A 15,000-nucleotide genomic window follows, 5' to 3' on the forward strand; every position below is an offset into this window, starting at 1 on the left:
CCCACTCAGACAGAGAGCCAATGAAAGTGCTGCAACGGCTATCTTTGTCCTCATTCAGACATCTGACTTGCACTCTGATCTCTGCACGAGGTCTTTGGTCAAATTCAATCTGGTCCTACGGTCCCTCCTACTGAGGGTTATCTATCTATTTCAAAATAAAATGTTCACGACTTTTTTTCCCTGTTACTAAAAATTGAATTCCGTATGTCTTGTATTTTTTTTGCAAATATCTACAGTATTTAAATTCTGACCTTCATTTTTGTTTTTGATTTATAAACACCCACACACACATGTTTGTTTTTCCACACATGTGAGGCCCCTTAAAGGGATACATGCCTTCTCTAGCCCCTTTATTCTAACCCTCACAATTAAATGCTGTAACCCAACCTTTATCCTACTTTTCTTAACTGAACTTTAAAATGAAATGGTCCATTTACACTCATACATGGCTTTATGACAAAGTGGGGACTGGACAAAAAGTCCTCCCAAAATCTCAAATGTGTGTACGTTCACATATAAATAAAAAACTAACTTCTGGAACCAAACCTTTATATGTTTACAATATATCTGTGTGTTTACTTTTATCACATTCAATTTCAGGTTTTATAGAGAAACTAGTTTACACACTTTTAATATAGGGCGGCTGTGTCCCAGTGGATAGTGTGCTAGACTTTGAATCAGGTAGCTGTGTCCCTGAAGACACTTCACCCCAGTACTGAGTGTATGTAAGTTGCTTTGGATAAAAGCGTCTAACAAATGACATGTAATGTGAAGTCTTGTAATATAGCTCCACACTGTAAACAAAACACAGCAGATGGAGCTTCTCTAACTTTCCATTAAAGGCTTCAAGGATACTTTACACTTAAAATCCGCACCCAGGGTTTACTTTTACTAACGTTGTCTGTTCGTTTTTTTTGCAGATTTCTCCTATTAGCATTAGCATTAGCATCACATGTCGCCTCATTCGCGTATTTAAACATAACCTGTCAGCAGGGCTTTCCCTGGCCAACATGAGGCCCCACGGGAAGTTCTATGATGAGGCCCTCTGTTTCGCGAGCGACGGGGTGCTAGTGGAGCCTCGCAGCGGCAAAACCGTGCCGCGCCACACTAATTGAGCCGCATAGGAGCCCCCCGCAAGATGAGGCCCCACAGGAAGTTCTATGATGAGGCCCTCTGTTTCGCGAGCGACGGGGTGCTAGTGGAGCCTCGCAGCGGCAAAACCGTGCCGCGCCACACTAATTGAGCCGCATAGGAGCCCCCCGCGAGATGAGGCCCCACGCAGAGGAGCCCTCCGCAAGATGAGGCCTCCGCAAGATGAGGCCCCACGCAGAGGAGCCCTCCGCAAGATGAGGCCTCCGCAAGATGAGGCCCCACGCAGAGGAGCCCCCCGCAAGATGAGACCCCACGCAGAGGAGCCCTCCGCAAGATGAGGCCCCACGCAGAGGAGCCCCCCGCAAGATGAGGCCTCCGCAAGATGAGCCCTCCGCAAGATGAGACCCCACGCAGTCTGCATGGTCGGCCTGTAGGCAGGGACGGCCCTGCCTGTCAGAGAACTTGTTATATAAAAGATAACTGGGTTCATGTCAGTAATGAAGTGGGGGGGTGGGGGGGTCATAGTGATACCTGTTAGTTATATTGTTTTACCCTATTGACATGTAGTGTGAACAACACGTATGCATTAACAGACTTTATTCCATTAAATATTAAAACTTCTCGACATTATCAAGACTTTTTTTTAAATATCTTTTTTTTTCTCCAGATATTTAATTTATTTAAACCTGTATTTCCTCCATGGAAATATTAAACAATACCTCATAAAGTTAAAATCAGTCATGCCTCTCCAACCTGCTGCCTTACTCTTTGTTAATCCAAATCCAAATGAGCTTCTTTATATTTTACTTTTAACACAAGGAAAATGATGCTTATCTTGAACGTCGACTTCCTTCCATTTCAAGACGAGAACAAACGTAGAGTGTGTTTACTACAGGACGACATGATACACGAGGATGGAAGTATTAGGAAAAGCTTTGACCCGTTTACCTGCCAGGACACACTTAGCATTTCAAATTTCAATATGTTTTTCTTGTGAAAAAGCAGCAAAAATATCTCAAATGTTTCCACAAGTTTCTGTAAGTTGTACTCGGAGTCCTGTGTCTCTACACCGTGAGCATGGAGCGCTAACACCGACACAGCCAGGTTTTCAAAATGAAGCTAAATACAGTATGTCTTGTCTGGAGGACATCTTTTCCTCAAATTCCATATTTTTCCATATTTTCTGACTTTCAAACAAAAACTCGTTCGTCTTCATTGGATTAAATCAGATTCCTGTCGGAGGAATATCTAACAATAGTTTTGATTTAGGAACACTTCTGGAAATATGTCACTAGAGAGAAGTTCCATGATGAAGTCCGTCCATCACATATCTAGGGTTTGATTTTGTGTGAACGCACCCCCTCCGTGTGCAAGGTGAAGCAGATCCAGGACCTGAGTACGGTTTAGAGAAACTATATCTAGAGAACTCACATCATGACCCGACATATCTAGCATTTGATTCTGAAGCCCCTGCTGTGTGAGTGTGTGAACGCACCCCGTCTAAAGGGAAGCAGATACAGGACTCTACCTCAGTTTGATTTAGGAACACTTCTGGAAATATTTCACTGGAGAATACTTTTTAACGCACCCCATCCATGTTGAAGGGGAAGCAGATACAGAGCGTTAGTACAATTTAGAGAAACCATATCTCCCTGGAGAGAACTCGCATCCTAACCCGACATATCTAGCGTTTGATTCTGAACATCGACTTCTTACCGCCTCAAGACAAAATCATTGCAATGTTGGAGTCATTTAGAAGAACTTGAAAACGTATTTTATGGATAGAAACTTTGTGAAAACCCGTTATGTATAAAAGTATTTAACATTACAGGAAAGCTTTGACCATTTGACCTGCCAGGTGAAGCAGATACAGGACTTAGTTTAGTTCGGTTTAGAGAAACCATATCTCACTACCTGAGAGAGCTCGCATCATGACCCAACCAGAGGAGGGAAGTAGTGGAGTACAAATACTTTGTTACTGTACTTAAGTACATTTTTCTGGAATCAGTACTTTACTCCACTACTTATTTTTCTGACCACTTTTAACGTTGACTTCTTAAATGTTGAACACAAATACCTGTACTTTCTACTTCTTACATGTTGAACTCAAATACCTGTACTTTCTACTTCTTACATGTTGAACACAAATACCTGTACTTTCTACTTCTCACATGTTGAACTCAAATACCTGTACTTTCTACTTCTTACATGTTGAACACAAATACCTGTACTTTCTACTTCTTACATGTTGAACTCAAATACCTGTACTTTCTACTTCTTACATGTTGAACTCAAATACCTGTACTTTCTACTTCTTACATGTTGAACTCAAATACCTGTACTTTCTACTTCTTACATGTTGAACACAAATACCTGTACTTTCTACTTCTTACATGTTGAACACAAATACCTGTACTTTCTACTTCTTACATGTTGAACTCAAATACCTGTACTTTCTACTTCTTACATGTTGAACACTAATACCTGTACTTTCTACTTCTTACATGTTGAACTCAAATACCTGTACTTTCTACTTCTTACATGTTGAACTCAAATACCTGTACTTTCTACTTCTTACATGTTGAACACAAATACCTGTACTTTCTACTTCTTACATGTTGAACACAAATACCTGTACTTTCTACTTCTTACATGTTGAACACAAATACCTGTACTTTCTACTTCTCACATGTTGAACTCAAATACCTGTACTTTCTACTTCTCACATGTTGAACACAAATACCTGTACTTTCTACTTCTTACATGTTGAACTCAAATACCTGTACTTTCTACTTCTCACATGTTGAACACAAATACCTGTACTTTCTACTTCTTACATGTTGAACACAAATACCTGTACTTTCTACTTCTTACATGTTGAACTCAAATACCTGTACTTTCTACTTCTCACATGTTGAACCCAAATACCTGTACTTTCTACTTCTCTCATTTTCCAAACAGGCTGGTTCCTTTAGTCTGAATGTGTGTTTGGTGGCGTGATCATTATTATTTAGAGTCATTGCGTGCCTATTGATTTGAACACGATCCGTGTATCCATCATTTCCTGGTCTTCTCTAAAGAAGAGGGACCAATGGAAACGTTGTCATGTTGCCGTTGGTCACCATGGAAACATTCATTAGCTAACAATGACATTATTGTTCTATTAATATAAAGGGAGGTCAGGTACTCTTTAAAACAGCTGCTAGTTATGGGTACTTTTTACTGAAGTACATTTCAAAGCCTCTTTACTTTGACTTGAGGAAAGAAGTTTAGTCAGTACTTCTACTTTCACCAGAGTATTTTAAAACACGAGTATCTGTACTTCTACGTGAGTAAAGGATGGTACTACTTTTGCCACATCTGAACCCGACATACAGTATCTAGCGTTTAATTTTGTGAGTGTTGTGTGAACGCACCCCGTCCATGTCGAAGGTGAAGAAGACCTGGTCCACGTAGCTGTTGGCGTTCTCCGTCATGCCCTTCAGACCCAGGATGGCCTTCAGCTCGAACAGCGTGATCAGACCCGACGGAGACTCCTTCATGAACTTGTTGTACCAGTGGTGCATGTCCTCTGCCAGGATATCGTCTAGGTTCGAACCGTGGTTCCCCATCGCGGCGGGGGGAAAGAACAAAGACACCGGGACCCAGGAGTTGGGGGAGAGGGGAAGGTTTCAGAAAGACCTGGGCGTCTGAAGAACAACAAAAGAAGCCTGATGGATTCACCAAAAACACCCAGAATTGGTGGTAAATCCAGTGCAGCTGCAGGAGTCTGCAGAGCAAACCTCAGGACGCTCTAACCCTCTTGGATCCTGCAGCAGGAATCAAGGAGGCTCCTGGAATAACTTCCTAATGAGATTGTTCTGGACAGAGGCCGAGCCAAGAGGCTTTACCTGACTGGGGGTTACATAACGGACTCACCTGTCCTCCAGCAGACCGAGAGGTTCAGAATCAGAATACCTTTATGAGTCCCACAGAGGGATACTACTTAGTACAGTATCATAATAGAGGGGTGCAGTGACGAGCTTTATTTTGAAAATCCTCGCTGTGTGACTGACACCTCGGACTCTGCTTTAGTCCAATTAACAGGAACGTCTTCTCTTTAATGCTGAGAGAATCTGGAAAAATGTGTCTTTTGAGAACATTTCCTCCTGAGAGCCTTTTATTGGGTTTCATTCAGAAGCTTTATTCTGAAAAACCTTGCTTTGTGTCCACCCATGTCCAATCTGCAGAAGAAACAGGACTCTGCTTCATCACAATTTAGAGAAACTTCTGGAAACATTTGAGAAATCGTTGCTGGTTTCGGGTTAGACATTCCATAATTATTCAGGAGCTTTATTTTTGAAAATCCTCGCTGTGTAAGGGAGAGGTTTCAGTCCTGTCCTCCTCTGAAGCTTTATTTTGAAAACCCTTTGTGTATAAGTGTTGTTCCATGTCCAACTTGAACTTGTTTTGAGGTGAGACGTCTCGGTAAAGCTGTCCCAGGAAAGCTTTGAGCCTTGTCACGACACACTTGGCATTTACCGCTGAAGCTTTATTTTGAAAATCTTCGCTGTGTAAGTGTGTCAGTCCAATCAAGAGGAACATCTCCTCTGTTAGTGGTGAGAAACGCTGTCCAGTGATGGTTCTAGACTCATTTCACTTGGGGGGGGGCTGAATACCAATAAACATATTAAAAATGAGAATATTTCCCCTGTAAACATAACTGTAGTCTCGGGTTAGGGTTGATCGAACAATGGCTGTGTTTGAGTTTTGTACCGTTAGACAGACTGATTCCTGGTAGAGGAATTATTTTTGAAATAACCTCAAAACCTTCAGCTTTAGTCCCAAACTTAAAAAACAAATCCAGTTTTCTCTACTTCATCGTTTGTCTTGACGTGTCGGGTCGACTGTGCTCAGATGTCTGTATTGATGCCGCCGAGAGAGAGAGAGAGAGAGAGAGAGAGACTAAAAGTCCACGGAGAATATCGAGAAAGAAAAGCAGCATTTCTGACCAAACTGAAAACAGCTGACATTTTTCAGACCATTTTTGTTCTTTAATTTGTAGTTTTTAGGATATTTGGAACATTCACAGTCTTTCATTGCCTATCACCACGTCTCTCCACCCTGTCTCTTTAAAGGCTGTCGTGTACACTGAGTGTGACCTCCTGACTCTGAACAGCTTTACACAGAAACAATGCGTTAATCAGATCAGAGGTTAATCAGATCTCAGCACGCAGGGAAACCCTCAGTGATCAGTAACCCCGTACGCTCCCACAGGAACGAGAGTTCACCCTCTGCAGCAAAACTAACCCCTTCATCACTGTAGCGGCCAAAATCACATAGAACTAAAACAGATAATTAGCTTAAAATAATACAGCGGCAGGGCAATGATCCAGGTCCAGACAAGATTCTCCGTTGTGCATTTTATTCCTATAACAAAATACAATGAACAGGTTTCCTATACCTCTTTCCTTTAAGCCGTTCCTATGGCTTTCTTTTGTGTGGCTTGAAACCGTTTGTCTACTAGTGCTCTGGCTCCAACCTCCACCTGTCTCCAATATATACAATGACATTATGCCTTCAAAATAAAAGCATAGAAACTACTTTAACTTATGACACTAACTAAGAATACATGTAAAGAAATGATAATAATAATAAACAGCAAGAAAATAAATGTTACACTATTAAATAATATAAAGACATTTATATAGATCCAACATTCACACTGTGGATTTTTGGAGGGATACAAAGAGAGAAATCCAACATTCACAATCCAGAATCTGCCATTTCTGTGATGGAAAATATGCAAATGAGCTCATATTAAATAACGCCTCACATGTTAGGAAACTTAATATAAGAACTAATTGTGTTAATGTCAGAGATGAAGTGGGGGTTTCAAGGTGATATCTGTTATATTCAGTGCTTGAATTGGGCCGGTACTCACCGGTACGCAGTACCAGCACTTCTGATTTTTACCCATGTGGTACCGGCACTTCTTACTGAGTACCGGCAAGGTGCCGGTACTCAGTAAAATGCCGGTACTCAGCCGCCGGCAATATACGTAGGCTATATATTGTAAACGCAACGCAGCGCAAATGTGGGTCTGACTCTGCCTCACAGAGGGTGACTGGCTGTCTACATGACGTGGCCTGCCGACATTGCCACTTTCATACAGATCATACTAATGCCCTCTATTGCTCTCTGTGTGTCATTCAAGCTCGGGAGGGTGTGTGTTGGTGTGTGTGTGGCGCGAGCGAGCGAGAAAGCGCGCGCACCGGTTACGTGTATTGTTGTTAGCATCTGGTGCTAGCTAGCTGCGCTAACGGATATAAGGAGCTGTTTCAACAACAAGGTGGAGGGAGAGTCCTTTGCTGTCAGACTGAGAGGCTGATAACTACAGCTCTGGTGAGGTAAATTACTCTCTGAGTCTTTAGATAGTTAACTTAGTTTAAGTTATCTCAGTGGGTCTCAAACGGTTCGGTCAGCATCTATGTAAACACATATTTCCATTTGAGGGGGTAGTGATTAGTAAAATATGCATGAATAATACAAACAAAATGTTAACTAGGTGAAAAAAGGTAAGATAAACTTGTTGAGAGCTAAAACTAGTCTTTGCTGTTGCCTCAAAGAGGAGAGGAGGGAGAGGAGGGAGACAGGAGAGGCCGATTCAGGAGCCCAGACACACTCACAACTATAAATGAATCAAAAACAAATAAATAAACAAGTTTCAATGTTTTTTCATATTGGATATTGTATGTTATTGGTTATGGCCATGTACTTATGATTTTATGATTATTTAAATGTATACATTTTTGTTTCATATGGGTGTAGTCTCTTTATTTCCCCCTCAAAGTGCACCAGATTGATGCATTTAAGTCCAACATTTAAAAAAAATCTTACCGGGGGAGCATGCCCCCGGACCCCCCTATAGGATTTGAGGCCCGGCCCCACTGTTCCCAAATAGATTTGCAATTTATTTTAAATAGTAACCCATCTCCATATGTTTCTTTTTGGGTAGTAGATTTAAACTAGAGGGCTATCACTTTGTGCAGCAACGCTATTGACAAATAAATCCAGCAAAATGGCACAAAAAACTGGTAGTGGCCTCAGGGACGAGGAGTCATTTAACCAGCCAGTAGGAGTCAAGCTTTACTTTCTTTTATATCCATAAAGAAAAAGTAAATCTGTTTACAGTTGTTTCATTGTGGATGTTGAGAGGTATCCATATATCTCTTCATTTTGCTCTCAAAGTGCACCAGATTGTTGCATCTAACTTCAATATTTAAAAAACAATGTTCCCGGGGGAGCATGCCCCCGGACCCCCCTAGACTAGAGGGTGTCAGGTCCACTCCCCACTTATAAAAATAGCACTTTACCATTGCTGATTTAGAGTACTGGCACCTTTTTTATTCCAATTCAAGCACTGGTTATATTATTTGTGACCCTGTTCACCTGTCTTTAATAAAGTAAGTGTTGGAAGAAGTCCTCAGATACTAAGGTGTTAAAGTACTCCACTTCAAGTAAAACTCCTGATTTAAAATGTTTACTTCCGTAAAAAGTACAGCATCAAAAGACACTTACAAAAAATACTCATTATTTGTCATCCATCTCACTGCGCTGAGCCCTCCAATCACATCGTCTCTATTCCCACAAGCCAATCACAGTGTTCAGACCCAGGGGACTGACATACACAATGAGAATTTTCAAAATAAATCTTCTGAATGAATGCAGAAGCTTTATTTTGACTCGCTGTATAGGCGTGCCGGTCCATGTCCATCTTGTTTCTATTAGTAGTTCTAATGTACGTTTGTTTTATGTGTTTGTACGGCGACCTTGAGAGCCTATATAAAATAAATGAATTATTATTATTATCTTGCGCTTTATTTTGAAAAACCCTTGCTTTGTGAGCGTGTCAGCCTATGTTGAAGATTAAGAAGATGCAGGACTGCACTTAACTACGATCTAGAGAAACTTCTGGACCAATATCTCACTGGAGAGAACCTTAAATGATGCCAAGGTATATTTAGCGTTTAATTCGAGGGCTTTATTTTTGAAATCCCTCAGTGCAGAGACAGGAGGGGGAAATGTCTGTGCGATCAAGATAGGCTTTTACTTTTACGTGGAAACATGTCCAGTTAGAGCCATGTTCTGTTTCTTCTCCGCAGTGATTGAGAGGATCAAACAGATGATCAGAATCAGATTTAAAGTGCGCGCCAGGTTCCCTCTCCGTGTTTCCGCAGATTAACGCAGAGTCCTGTCAACATGGAAAACCCTGTCGTCATCACCGGGCGCTAAACTGTTTACTTTCAGCACTAAATCACCTTTTGTGTCTTTTATTGTGGAGGGATGAACCCACGGAGTCAGGGTTAGCGTGAGCATCGAAATCAAATGATCCTTTAAGGTCTTCAGCCCCTAAAACGGTAGAAAATACAGAAACACTTTTGTCTCTTTTGTTGTAAAGAGATAATGTCAGCATGTCGTTGTGTCCCTGAGACACTTCACCCCAAACTGCTCCTGGGGGGATTGCCCACAGTACTGGGTATGTACTGTAAGTCGCTTTGGATAAAAGTGTCTAACGAGTAACATGTAATGTAATGTCACAGAGCTAGCATTGGCATAAACACAAATAAACTTGTGGGTCTTTAATTTCTAAAAATGAAGAACACTTTGTCAGTTTGTCTCTATTATTGTGGAAAGTAAACATCACAGAGCTAGGGTTAGCATTAGCATAACAATACAATGAACCCTGTGGATATCTAGCCTTTAAATGGTAGAAAATACAGGAATACTTTTGGGGTATTTTCTATTCAATTTGTCTGTTTTATTGTGAAGAGATGTCACGGAGCTAGTGTGAGCATTAGCATAACATAAATAAAGCTCGTGGGTCTTTCGTGTTTAAAATACAGGAATACTCTTTGGGTATTTAGTTTTTTTTGTTGAGATTTAACACCACAGATAAACAAAAGACAAATATTTGAAGTATTGAGTCTTTAAAAAGGTACAAAAACAAGACACTTCGGGGTCTTTTTGTCTCGTTTATAGTGAAGAGCTAATGTCACGGAGCTAGCTTTAGCATTACCAGAAACATGAATAAAACCTTGTGGAACTCTAGCTTTGAAACGCTCGAAAATACTGGAATACTTTGAGGTCTTTTTTTTTTGAATTTTTGTTTCGATCTTCTTTGGTCATTTCTCACGAGTTCTGAAGCTGTATTTTACGTTTTAGTCCGGTGAGTTCCTCTGACGGCTAAAGTCACTTCTCATAATCAGATCTTAAAAAGAGCCGATGTCAGAAACACAAGAAAGAGCCGATAAACGTCAACATAGAGAAAATATGCATTTTTAATTCCAGTTTCAAACTCAAGGAACAATGTGACGATGGAAACACAGATTTTAGAGCCTCTTCCTGCTTCTTATTAAAAAGGTTATTTAAAAGTATTTTTCATTAATGTTTGGAATGAGGCTTCGGGTTATTTCAATATCATGAAACTTTAACATTTGGTAGCACAACTCAAAACCAACGTACAGAGATTAGGAACATCTTGAGGAAGCATCACAGTGATATAAAACAGTCGGTTAGTAAAAACAGATCCAGGAGTTTCTGAAGCAGCCGTTAAACTCCCAGAATGCACCAGCGTTTCCTCGTACACACATAAGAGTTTCACGTGTTCACGGCTTCACGCTCAGAGAGGCGTGGCTTGTTACGCTGCTGCAGGGTTTCCCTCCCCGCCCCCCAGGGGCAGAGCTTCTGGATCCTCACCGGGACGAACTGGACGTCTCCTGAGGACAAAGACAACGGCTTAGCTTCACAGAGCACGCTGATTCTAACAGATGTATTACTTTATCATCTTAGAGAGTCGCTGTTTGTTTCTGGTATATTACTGAGTTTAATATCAGAGCATTTATTTGACTTCCACCTTATTCATTAGAGATGCATTTTATCTCAGAATTTTATTTTAGTTTTTGTCTCTTAAAATGTTGACTTCAATCATGTTTTTTAAACTCACATTTTGACTTCATGATAACATTTGGTTTTCATTTGATTTACTTTATCTCAGAACAATATTCTAGTTTTGTATCCCGCTAAATGCTGACTTTAAGGGGTTCGTTTTGGTGAACTGTCGTTCCTCTGGGAGCGTACGGGGTTACTGATCACTGAGGGTTTCCCTGCGTGCTGAGATCTGATTAAGCTCTGATCTGATTAACACATTGTTTCTGTGTAAAGCTGTTCAGAGTCAGGAGGTCACACTCAGTGTACACGACACTCTTTAGAGAGACAGGCTGAGAGACGTGGTGAGAGGCAGGGTGAGAGACGTGGTGAGAGACAGGGTGAGAGACGTGGTGAGAGGCAGGGTGAGAGACAGGGTGAGAGACAGGGTGAGAGACAGGGTGAGAGACGTGGTGAGAGACAGGGTGAGAGACGTGGTGAGAGACGTGGTGAGAGACAGGGTGAGAGACGTGGTGAGAGACAGGGTGAGAGAAAGGGTGAGAGACGTGGTGAGAGACAGGGTGAGAGACAGGGTGAGAGACGTGGTGAGAGACTGAATGTTCCAAACATCCTAAAAACGACACATTAAAGAACAAAGATGCTCTCTCTCTCTCTCTCTCTCTCTCTCTCTCTCTCTCTCTCTCTCTCTCTCTCTTGTTACCTGTCTCCCTTCTTAGTGTTCTCTCTCTCTCTCTCTCTCTCTCTCTCTTGTTACCTGTCTCCCTTCTTAGTGTTCTCTCTCTCTCTCTCTCTCTCTCTTGTTACCTGTCTCCCTTCTTAGTGTTCTCTCTCTCTCTCTCTCTCTCTTGTTACCTGTCTCCCTTCTTAGTGTTCTCTCTCTCTCTCTCTCTCTTGTTACCTGTCTCCCTTCTTAGTGTTCTCTCTCTCTCTCTCTCTCTCTCTCTCTCTCTCTCTCTCTTGTTACCTGTCTCCCTTCTTAGTGTTCTCTCTCTCTCTCTCTCTCTCTCTCTCTCTCTCTCTCTCTCTTGTTACCTGTCTCTCTTCTTAGTGTTCTCTCTCTCTCTCTCTCTCTCTCTCTTGTTACCTGTCTCTCTTCTTAGTGTTCTCTCTCTCTCTCTCTCTCTCTCTCTCTCTCTCTCTCTCTCTCTCTTCTTAGTGTTCTCTCTCTCTCTCTCTTGTTACCTGTCTCTCTTCTTAGTGTTCTCTCTCTCTCTCTCTCTCTCTCTCTCTTGTTACCTGTCTCCCTTCTTAGTGTTCTCTCTCTCTCTCTCTCTCTCTCTCTCTCTCTTGTTACCTGTCTCTCTTCTTAGTGTTCTCTCTCTCTCTCTCTCTTGTTACCTGTCTCTCTTCTTAGTGTTCTCTCTCTCTCTCTCTTGTTACCTGTCTCTCTTCTTAGTGTTCTCTCTCTCTCTCTCTCTCTCTCTCTCTCTCTCTTGTTACCTGTCTCTCTTCTTAGTGTTCTCTCTCTCTCTCTCTTGTTACCTGTCTCTCTTCTTAGTGTTCTCTCTCTCTCTCTCTTGTTACCTGTCTCTCTTCTTAGTGTTCTCTCTCTCTCTCTCTTGTTACCTGTCTCTCTTCTTAGTGTTCTCTCTCTCTCTCTTGTTACCTGTCTCTCTTCTTAGTGTTCTCTCTCTCTCTCTCTCTCTCTTGTTACCTGTCTCTCTTCTTAGTGTTCTCTCTCTCTCTCTCTCTCTCTCTTGTTACCTGTCTCTCTTCTTAGTGTTCTCTCTCTCTCTCTCTCTCTCTCTCTCTCTCTCTTGTTACCTGTCTCTCTTCTTAGTGTTCTCTCTCTCTCTCTCTCTCTCTTGTTACCTGTCTCTCTTCTTAGTGTTCTCTCTCTCTCTCTCTCTCTCTCTCTCTCTCTTGTTACCTGTCTCTCTTCTTAGTGTTCTCTCTCTCTCTCTCTTGTTACCTGTCTCTCTTCTTAGTGTTCTCTCTCTCTCTCTCTCTCTCTCTTGTTACCTGTCTCTCTTCTTAGTGTTCTCTCTCTCTCTCTCTCTCTCTTGTTACCTGTCTCTCTTCTTAGTGTTCTCTCTCTCTCTCTTGTTACCTGTCTCTCTTCTTAGTGTTCTCTCTCTCTCTCTCTCTCTCTCTTGTTACCTGTCTCTCTTCTTAGTGTTCTCTCTCTCTCTCTCTCTCTCTTGTTACCTGTCTCTCTTCTTAGTGTTCTCTCTCTCTCTCTCTCTCTCTTGTTACCTGTCTCTCTTCTTAGTGTTCTCTCTCTCTCTCTTGTTACCTGTCTCTCTTCTTAGTGTTCTCTCTCTCTCTCTCTCTCTCTTGTTACCTGTCTCCCTTCTTAGTGTTCTCTCTCTCTCTCTCTCTCTCTCTCTCTCTCTCTCTCTCTCTCTCTCTCTCTCTCTCTCTCAATTCAATTCAATTCAATTCAAAGGGGCTTTATTGGCATGAAAGTTAAATTAAACAATGTTGCCAAAGCATCACAATACAAAATAATTAACAACATTAACAGACATTTCAAATTTTTACATATTATTGATGATATATATATACAGTGATACAATTACATTTCAACACGTGTGTGTGTGTGTGTGTGTGTGTGTGTGTGTGTGTGTGTGTGTGTGTGTGTGTGTGTGTGTGTGTGTGTGTGTGTGTGTGTGTGTGTGTGTGTGTGTGTGTGTGTGTGTGTGTGTGTGAGTCTCATTCACTGTCCCTCAGGTTGTGGCATGTGTATACATATTGGGCAGCAAGGTGTGCCTTGTCTCCTTCTCCTAGGAGTACTCTCAGTCTTGAGAGGTCATCAACCTCCTTGAAACCTGGGATTACAGAGTTCAACTTGTTCCAATAAATGCTCCTTACTTCGTTGAATGTTTGGCACTTCAGGAGGAAGTGCATCTCTGTCTCAGTCTCACCTGTCGTACAGTGACCACATGTTCTGTTCTCTTTTGGTTGCCAGGATCTTTTGAGTCTTCCTGTTTCGATTGCCAGTTTGTGGTCACTGAGCCTGTACTTGGTTAGGATCTGTCTCTGCTTTCTATCTCTGACAGTAGAGAGATACTCTGCCAGCTCATACTCTCTGTTTAGAGCCAGGTAACATTCTAATCTACTTTGGCTTTTAGTTTCTTCTTCCCAATGTTGTAAATAGTTGTCTTTACATTGTGTTATAATGCGTTTGACTGTGATTGGTGTTTGGAGAGCAGTGTCTCTCTCTCTCTCTCATTTCAGTCCATTTCCCTCCTCTGTATGTCTTGTTAAAAGTTGTGCAGACGAAGCTGTTGAGGTGACGCTCTCACGCTCCGTCTGTCAGAGTTCATTATTGGTTTCATTCTTTTTTTTAGCACAAATCTTTACTTTCCTCCGGTGAATAAATGATGGGATTCTCTTCTGATAGTTTGATATTCTCCGAGGGAAACATTCTGGTATCTATCCCCTAAATTACTGGCTTTAATAAAACAGGTATTATTATTTGTTTTTTTGTATAATATTCTATTTTTTTCATTTGCTTTTCTTGAATTACATTTTCTGTCATAAAAAATTCAACTTTGAAATCTCAGATGATTTTTGATTTCTTTCATCGGAATTTATTTAAAAGTTTCCTGGAAAGTTACGACTTACACTTTAAAGAAAATGCAGTTTCCGTCTGTCCTGACCTTTAACCCCGTAGCCCGACACACTGCCTTACTAACAGCTAAACAAGCAGCACGTTCAAATCAGAAATAAAGAACATTAAAAAACTCAAATGTAAGATTTATGTATTTTAAGTTTTATAGTTTAAATCAGAATCACCTTTTCTTCTTCTGTGCTCTCGGTGTTTGTAGCTGCTTCCTGTTTGTCTTCCTCCCCCGTCTTCCCTGATGAAGACGAGTCTCCCTCCTCTTCCTCCTCCTTCTTCTTCTTCTTCTCTTCCTCTCTGGACTCTACACTGACCTTCGACTCCACTTCTTCTTCTTCGTTGGTTTCGTGTTTCTCAGGTGTTTCTCCGTCTTTCCGGAACACATCTCCTTCCTCTTTTTCTCCCCCTCCAGG

General features: G+C 41.5%; 1 protein-coding gene across 3 annotated transcripts in view; it reads right to left on the reverse strand.

The window, feature by feature from the left end:
- Positions 1-10,394: 10,394 nt before the first annotated feature.
- Positions 10,395-15,000, reverse strand: part of LOC307027725 (uncharacterized protein) — a 21,596-nt gene continuing 16,990 nt past the window's right edge. For all 3 annotated transcript variants that reach the window (XM_079696019.1, XM_079696021.1, XM_079696020.1), the window contains 2 exons: positions 14,761-15,000; positions 10,395-10,850 (listed from right to left, as the gene is read on the reverse strand). The exon at positions 14,761-15,000 is cut by the window's right edge. In XM_079696019.1, coding sequence (XP_079552145.1) covers positions 10,827-10,850; positions 14,761-15,000 — 264 coding nt within the window. In that variant the 3' untranslated portion in view covers positions 10,395-10,826. The remainder of the gene's footprint in view (positions 10,851-14,760) is intronic.

This window comes from Notothenia rossii (assembly GCF_949606895.1).
Source record: "Notothenia rossii genome assembly, contig: scaffold_238, whole genome shotgun sequence".
In the NCBI taxonomy this organism is placed as follows: Eukaryota; Metazoa; Chordata; class Actinopteri; order Perciformes; family Nototheniidae; genus Notothenia; species Notothenia rossii.